General features: G+C 42.7%; 1 protein-coding gene across 1 annotated transcript; it reads left to right on the top strand.

Moving 5' to 3' along the window:
- Positions 1–5,067: 5,067 nt before the first annotated feature.
- LOC138955645 (uncharacterized) lies at positions 5,068–7,630 on the top strand. Its single transcript, XM_070327210.1, has one exon. The coding sequence runs from the start codon at positions 5,275–5,277 to the stop codon at positions 6,214–6,216; it is 942 nt and encodes a 313-aa protein (XP_070183311.1). The 5' UTR covers positions 5,068–5,274; the 3' UTR covers positions 6,217–7,630.
- Positions 7,631–9,197: the final 1,567 nt, after the last annotated feature.

Below are 9,197 nucleotides of genomic sequence, written 5' to 3'. Positions count from 1 at the left end.
TATGGCTGATTTCTTTAGACATGAAAACAGCCACGACCCCCCAGCTTTGTCCGAAGGAGGCAAACTGCGTTCTGGTACCAAGTCAGAGATTTTGGACTGTCTCCCAGGAATGCCTCTTCCCGGTCGAAATGTGGCAGCAAAACAGGCTTCTGTCCTGCTATTCGACATGGCGGCAGTGATTCATATGATCCGACCTCAACGAGCAACTGTCTTTGGAGACTACACTCAGCTTCAGCTGCTGCCATACTTGCTCTCACATGTGACGAACAGCACAACAAGACTTGATGCTGTTTGGGATACTTTCCAGGAAGGAAGTCTGAAGTCACAAACAAGAGCCAAGAGAACTGGTGAAACCCATGGCCACAGAACACGAGTGTCAGCAAGCATTCCCCTTCCAAAAGGAAGTTTGTGGCAGAAGTTCCTCCTGAACAACCAGAACAAGGACGAGTTTTTCCAGTTTGTTGCTGATGAACTCCATAGGCTGACATCAGATATGGACATTCTTCTCCTCACTACAAAGGCACAGATGGTGCTATGCAACAAGCTCTTCGACTTGACATCTGTGTCTCCCTGCCAACAAGAAGAGGCAGACACTCGCATTATGCTGCACTTGCAATGTGCTGCACAACAGGGTCACCAGAAAGCCTTCATCAGGACTGTGGACAGTGACGTTGTCATCCTTGCTGTTTCACTCTTTCATGACCTGGGTCTGTCAGAAGTCTGGGTCGGAATGGGCACAGGGAAATGGTACAAAGACAAAGTTCATCACATTGCACAGCTACTTGGGCCTCAAAAGTGTCAGGCCCTTGCCTTCTTTCATGCCTTCACAGGCTGTGATTGCGCCTCAGCGTTTTATCGCATTGGGAAAAAGACAGCCTGGAATGCATGGGGCACTCTGCCTGTCATCACTGACACTTTTGTACGCATCACCCACGACCCAACATGCTTGACAATGGACTCGCTGCACATGAGATTGTTGGAGTGCATGACTGGCGATGTACAGCAAGACGTGTGCCTTCTTCTCGGTCAATGAAGCAAGGCAGTTCCTGTACACTGTTGGTCTGAAGAGCCTCGAAAGTATTCCACCTACACAGCATGCACTGTATCAGCACACCAGACGAGCCATTCTAATTGCAGCAATCTGGAGGCAGTCACTCAGCAAGGCTCCTGAGATCCCAAGTCCTTGTGAGTGGGGATGGGAGTGGAATCCGAGGACAAAAGAGTGGGTGCCTTACTGGACAGACTTGCCAGACGTCAGCGAGGCATGTTTGCTGCTGGTGCGCTGTGGCTGCGAGGTGGCTTGCAGGGGAAACTGCAAGTGTAGCAGATCAGGACTACGATGCAGCCAGCTCTGCAAATGTCAGGGGGGTTGTACCAACAACGAAGATGCCTGAAAACCTGAAAAGATCTGTTGCCAGTTCATGATACAGAAATAGCATAAAGCTATTTTGCCGAACTGAATTGAGAGAGTTGTGTCATATCAACATTTAAGGCTTGTTGTTTTGCTCTTGGCTTGTCGTTGTGACATCCTTATTTTCAATGAATATTCAGATTGAAGACTTTCCAATACCTGCTCTTGGTTGCTTTTAAGTTGCAATATTTCCACAATGGAAAATGTGACTAGTAATAAAACATGTAAAACATTGCAATGACTTTTCGGTGATTTATTCAAAATTTGAAACAGTGTCCTGAAGCATAACTTATATGTCTGATATGGTGCAATACATATTCTATGCAAATTAAACATTGAAATAGACCTTAAACTTAATTTTTACCAAAAAGATGGCCACAAAACAAGAAATTAACCTCAAAATCAGATTCAGCACACCAAATTACATATAAAATGAGGTATCATGTGAATCCCTGGTGAAAATATCAGACGTAATGAGATCGATTCTTCTGATAGCGGCGGCCATTTTGAATTATGCTAATTACAGGCTGAAAACGGATCCGCCCAATTTGTACTCGATGGTTTTTGGAAACCTTAGGGCCATACCTACCTACATGTCAAACGACAAAAAGTTGTCACAAAGTGCACGATTTTTTCAAATTCCTATCTGGTAAAGTAAAAATTGATTCGTTAAATGGTTTTCAGATTAGGGATTATAAACCTTGGCAGATTATTTGTAGAGGCAAACAGGCAATTAAAGAAGTTTTTTAAAATCAAAATGTGCAGGCATGAACAGATGGAATATGTTTTTTTGCAACCTGAACTGGAAACAGATTTTTGACTCACATGCGAAGCAAAAGTGAGTCTATGTACTCACCCGAGTCGTCCGTCCGTCCGTCCGTCCGTCCGGACGTCCGTCCGTCCGTCCGGACGTCCGGAAAACTTTAACGTTGGATATTTCTTGGACACTATTCAGTCTATCAGTACCAAATTTGGCAAGATGGTGTATGATGACAAGGCCCCAAAAAACATACATAGCATCTTGACCTTGCTTCAAGGTCAAGGTCGCAGGGGCCATAAATGTTGTCTAAAAAACAGCTATTTTTCACATTTTTCCCATTTTCTCTGAAGTTTTTGAGATTCAATACCTCACCTATATATGATATATAGGGCAAAGTAAGCCCCATCTTTTGATACCAGTTTGGTTTACCTTGCTTCAAGGTCAAGGTCACAGGAGCTCTTCAAAGTTGGATTGTATACATATTTTGAAGTGACCTTGACCCTGAACTATGGAAGATAACTGTTTCAAACTTAAAAATTATGTGGGGCACATGTTATGCTTTCATCATGAGACACATTTGGTCACATATGATCAAGGTCAAGGTCACTTTGACCCTTATGAAATGTGACCAAAATAAGGTAGTGAACCACTAAAAGTGACCATATCTCATGGTAGAAAGAGCCAATAAGCACCATTGTACTTCCTATGTCTTGAATTAACAGCTTTGTGTTGCATGACCTTGGATGACCTTGACCTTGGGTCAAGGTCACATGTGTTTTGGTAGGAAAAATGTGTAAAGCATGTGAGTCGTATGGGCTTTGCCCTTCTTGTTAATAAGTGTTTTAAAACAACTAAGGACACACACTTCAGATGGGTTCAGACCAGATTGCTTCACCGCTATTCTTGGTGTCGCTAGTCGGTTATTTGTTCAACAGATTTTTGACAGTCCCCTTTGTGCCTTTTGTAAAAATGAAAATAAAACAATTTCCCATATATTTTGGTACTGCCCGCTTAGTCGGAAATTTGGACTGATTTGGAAGATTTGTTAAAATAGAAGTTGTATTCACCGCGCAAATGTTCTTTTTACAGAAGAATTTGTTTTGTTTGGTTGTGTGAACAATGTTAACGTAGATATGGTTTTGGATTTTATTATTTTGTTTGCAAAGTTTTATATTTATAAGAGTAAGTTACAAGGCCACTGTTAGAAATATTTTTAAGGAATTGGAAATATAGATTTAAAATAGAAAAATATTCCAGTTTCAATGCTGGTAACATTAAAACATTTGTTAGAATTATGGTCCTCATATGAAGAGTTCGTTAGGTAATAAGCTACATGTGCAGAGATGTGATGATTTGCGTGTATGTCTCTGTTTTCGTTTTTCTTTGACTGTATAATTATTGTCTTTTTCAGCAGGTAGAACGTTCATAATGTCCACATTATTTGCTTGTGTTGTTCTTGTTGGGGGGAAAAAAAATCTAAAATCAACTATCCCAAATCCCAAATGTGACCCTCCACCACGGAATGAGTCGCATGTCACATTTGCATGATTTTTATATTTTTACACTTACAGTTTCTTTTTTATATTTAGTCAAGTTTTGACTAAATATTTTAACATCGAGGGGGAATCGAAACGAGGGTCGTGGTGTATGTGCGTGTGTGTGTGTGTGTGCGTGTGTGTGTGCGTGTGTGTGTGTGTGTGTGTGTGTCTGTGTGTGTGTAGAGCGATTCAGACTAAACTACTGGACCGATCTTTATGAAATTTGACATGAGAGTTCCTGGGTATGAAATCCCCGAACGTTTTTTTCGTTTTTTTGATAAATGTCTTTGATGACGTCATATCCGGCTTTTCGTGAAAGTTGAGGCGGCACTGTCACGCCCTCATTATTCAACCAAATTGGTTGAAATTTTGGTCAAGTAATCTTCGACGAAGCCCGGACTTCGGTATTGCATTTCAGCTTGGTGGCTTAAAAATTAATTAATGACTTTGGTCATTAAAAATCTGAAAATTGTAAAAAAAAAAAAAAAAATTTTATAAAACGATCCAAATTTACGTTTATCTTATTTTCCATCATTTGCTGATTCCAAAAACATATAAATATGTTATATTCGGATTAAAAACAAGCTCTGAAAATTAAATATATAAAAATTATTATCAAAATTAAATTGTCGAAATCAATTTAAAAACACTTTCATCTTATTCCTTGTCGGTTCCTGATTCCAAAAACATATAGATATGATATGTTTGGATTAAAAACACGCTCAGAAAGTTAAAACAAAGAGAGGTACAGAAAAGCGTGCTATCCTTCGCTCTTCTTGTCAATTTCACTGCCTTTGCCATGAGCGGTGGACTGACGATGCTACGAGTATACGGTCTTGCTGAAAAATGGCATTGCGTTCAGTTTCATTCTGTGAGTTCGACAGCTACTTGACTAAATATTGTATTTTCGCCTTACGCGACTTGTTTTATGCTCTATCCAGTGGTGAAAACCGTTATAGAAAAGAGCAAAAACTGTTCGAGTTATTAGCCTGTGACCCTAACACTGATACCTGACACCCCCCAGACGTATATTAGGCCTAGCGCAGAACCGCGCGAGGTGACATCCGACTGATTCCGTTGTGGAGGGTCACAAATGGGCACCTTATGCACACAAAAAAAATATGCTGCAGTATATATTTATATTTGGATTCACCATAACTCGTGTATCAGAAATTGGGTCTTCTAAAAATGTTGCTTGTCCAGAAATGTATCACCATGTGTCTATTCTTGATCCTGATGTCATAATTATGAATTCGACCAGCACGCCAAGACTAATCATACATCTTGCCGAGGTCTATCGTGAACGAGAATGACGTCAGTGTGAAAGACCGCGTCGATACATAACATGACGTCAGCAGAATCCATTCGTCATTTGGAAACGCTGAAAAAAAGCTTCGGCTACCTGTGACTGTGTCTTCACTGAATCGGTGAATAACGTGAACAGAAATGTCCTCCTAGTCAATACAGGCAACAGAACATTGTCAGTTACTTAGATTGGACACCAAGGACTAAAACTCCGGAAAAAATATCACGAGAGATACCCGGCAAAATCGTTAAAAACCAACATGTCTATGATTACCTATGACTCTCCCCCATGCCTCTGGGAGGAAACCTGCGGAGATACCCGCAAAGAGCAAAGAGACTTGGCGGGCCAGGACATGTCCGAGGAAATTGATTGTTTAGACTACGACCCGGCCAAGCACCACCCGACTTTCTGCGGAACAAGGCACTACCCGGTGACCGGAGACTTCGACCCGGAGCAAGAACTGAACCCCGCGGTTGGGCACCCCAGCTGCGCTGGGTACTGGACGTCAATCATGCGTCGCAAGCGAGTGGCTCTGCCTCCAGCCCCTTCCATTCCCGACAAGAAGACCTGTTCGAACCGCGAGTACATCGAGCATTTCGTCTGGCCTTACGTCGAGCCTGCGTTGGAGCACATGCTGAACAAGGCTAAGTGCGCCGGGTGCTTCGTGTACAGGAGGGGACCTATCAACTCCTTCGACATCCTGACGGAGTATCTGTACAACAACAACCCCCTGCATCCGTGCCGTGAACGCAGGCCCCTCGCCTTGATCCCTTTTGTGGAGTCGCACCTTGAAGATTTTCCAAGGCTGAGTCCCCCTAAAGTCATGTCCATGTCTTGGAGTTGGACGGCCGATGAGAGGGCAGTGCTGATCCAGCGTTGGTGGAGGGGTTACCAGGTCAGACGAAATCCTGAGGTACGGGCGCTAAGAAAGTGGCAGCGAGAGTGGCGGGCCATCAACCGAGAGGCGACGATATCCGATGAGGTGAGCCGCTTCTGGGAACGCGTGATGCCCAGTGGGAATAGCAGCAACACCACAACGCCCACCGGCTCCCCCTCGGAGGCCTCCAGCTCCACCCACTTGTCCCGCTTCATGGGAAGACCCAGGGCCAAATCCACCGCCCCCATAAACTGGTACACTGCCAGGCGCAACTCGCCTTCGCGAAAGTCCTACCACGGGACCACCCAACTAACTACAGGGTGAGATCCACATTGGGGGGCGACCAGTAGACGATGAGGGTCGTCTTGACAGGATTGAGGATGAATGCTAAAATTGTTGTTCGATTTTTGTTGTTGAGGATTATTTCTTCTTTTTACAGTTAGTCAAAAACATAGACGGGGAATCGAAACGAGGGTTGTGGTATATGTGTGTGTGTGTGTATGTGTAGAGCGATTCATAGAAAACTACTCGACCGATCGTCATTAAGCTTGACATGAGGGTTCCTGAGTACGCTATCCCCAGACCTGTTTTTCATTGTTTTGATAAATATCTTTGATTACGTCTAATCCGATTTTTTGTGAAAGTTGAGGCGGCACTGTCATGCTCTCATTTTTAAACCAAATTAATTTAAATTTTAGTCAAGCAGTATTTGACGAAGTCCGGACTTTGGTATTGCATTTCAGCTCGGAAGTTTACAAAATAGTACATTAGTTTGCTCATCAAAGTTGTTATTAAAATCGGTTTTACACATTTAAAATTGATTCCATCGTATTCTTCATCAAAATTTGAATCTAAAAATATATACATATGTCATGTTTTCACAGTAAATACATTTTTGGCTCACGAAGTGTAGCCTATGCGATCGTAACTTTGTCTGTCTGTGCGTTTGTGCGTGTCAGTGTGTGTGTGTGTGTGTGCGTGTGTGTGTATGTCTGTGGTAGAAACTTTAACATTTCCGAGTCTATGTGTGAGTGGTTATCCAAGACTATGGATAAAGCTCGCATAAGATTACGTCACGGTCAAAAGTGTTTGACGTCAATTAATGCATCATGACGGCATGCCTCCCTGTAGTCTTTCTCTCTCGCGTGGTGTGTGTGGTCTCGGTCATTGTTATTTTGAGCGGGCCGAGACTATTTGGCAGTCGTGTCCCTGTAAGTAGGCTACATGCAGACAGACAGATCTAGATCTAGTGTCTCTCTTTCTTGCACAGTGTCACCTAAGCTTACTGTGTGTGTGGGTGTGTATGTGTGACGGAGTGATTGAGTTTGTGTTACTGTTTTTCTAGTTCTTACGTGAGCCTTGAAGGCTTCGCCTCTTGTTGTCTTTGATCTTCAGGCTTCCATAACATTTTTCTAAATGTCTTGAGAATACGCCTGAAACGTTGCATGAACAAAAACCACAACAAGCAAACGCTGTGCATAGGGCATACAAATATCGATGATAATCTGCTGATGATAATTTCGGAGGGGACTCAGCTGGGGCATTACTTATTATGCTGAATAGATCAACATTTATGCATCAAGTGTACTAATTGATCCTGCCAAATAGTTGTATTTGTTTGTGACTGAAGCACTTTTTATTCATCACCTTGTACATGTGTCACGTCAGGAAAATCAAGGGAGGCAGATTTGCTAGGATTAGGTGGTGCCCTCCCCTGATAACATAAGCACACAATTTGATCCCCCTTCCCCCACCCCCCCCCCCCCCCCCCCTCTCATAAGTGTTGTTAAACTTATTTTCTTTTTTTCTACATTTAGTCAAGTTTTGACTAAATGTTTTAACATTGTCTGGTGTATATGTATGTATGTATGTATGTATGTATGTATGTGTGTGTGTGTGTGTGTGTGTGTGTGTGTGTGTGTGTGTGTGTGTGTGTGTGTGTGTAGAGCGATTCAAAAAAAGGTACCGGACCGATCTTCATGAAATTTCACATGAGAGTTCCTGGGTATAATATCCTCAGATGGTTTTTTGACTCACATGCGAAGCAAAAGTGAGTCTATGTACTCACCCGAGTCGTCCGTCCGTCCGTCCGTACGTCCGTCCGTCCGGCCGGCCGGCCGGCCGGCCGCCGGCCGGAAAACTTTAACGTTAGATATTTCTTGGACACTATTCAGTCTATCAGTACCAAATTTGGCAAGATGGTGTATGATGACAAGGCCCCAAAAAACATACATAGCATCTTGACCTTGCTTCAAGGTCAAGGTCGCAGGGGCCATAAATGTTGTCTAAAAAACAGCTATTTTTCACATTTTTCCCATTTTCTCTGAAGTTTTTGAGATTCAATACCTCACCTATATATGATATATAGGGCAAAGTAAGCCCCATCTTTTGATACCAGTTTGGTTTACCTTGCTTCAAGGTCAAGGTCACAGGAGCTCTTCAAAGTTGGATTGTATACATATTTTGAAGTGACCTTGACCCTGAACTATGGAAGATAACTGTTTCAAACTTAAAAATTTTGTGGGGCACATGTTATGCTTTCATCATGAGACACATTTGGTCACATATGATCAAGGTCAAGGTCACTTTGACCCTTATGAAATGTGACCAAAATAAGGTAGTGAACCACTAAAAGTGACCATATCTCATGGTAGAAAGAGCCAATAAGCACCATTGTACTTCCTATGTCTTGAATTAACAGCTTTGTTTTGCATGACCTTCGATGACCTTGACCTTGGGTCAAGGTCACATGTATTTTGGTAGGAGAATGTGTAAAGCAGTTCTTAGTGTATGATGTCATTGCTAGGTTTAGTTATTTGACCTTGACCCTGAAGGTCAAGGTCATGTCAAGGTCAAGCATGTGAGTCGTATGGGCTTTGCCCTTCTTGTTTCCATTTTTTCGATAGATGTCTGATGACGTCATATCCGTCTTTTAACGAAAGTTGAGGCGGCACTGTCACACCCTCATTTTTGACTCACATGCGAAGCAAAAGTGAGTCTATGTACTCACCCGAGTCGTCCGTCCGTCCGTCCGTCCGTCCGTCCGGACGTCCGGACGTCCGTCCGGAAAACTTTAACGTTGGATATTTCTTGGACACTATTCAGTCTATCAGTACCAAATTTGGCAAGATGGTGTATGATGACAAGGCCCCAAAAAACATACATAGCATCTTGACCTTGCTTCAAGGTCAAGGTCGCAGGGGCCATAAATGTTGCCTAAAAAACAGCTATTTTTTACATTTTTCACATTTTCTCTGAAGTTTTTGAGATTCAATACCTCACCTATATATGATATATAGGGCAAA

Source organism: Littorina saxatilis, unplaced genomic scaffold (assembly GCF_037325665.1).
Source record: "Littorina saxatilis isolate snail1 unplaced genomic scaffold, US_GU_Lsax_2.0 scaffold_880, whole genome shotgun sequence".
NCBI lineage: Eukaryota > Metazoa > Mollusca > Gastropoda > Littorinimorpha > Littorinidae > Littorina > Littorina saxatilis.
This window is presented reverse-complemented; position numbering and strand designations above follow the sequence as displayed.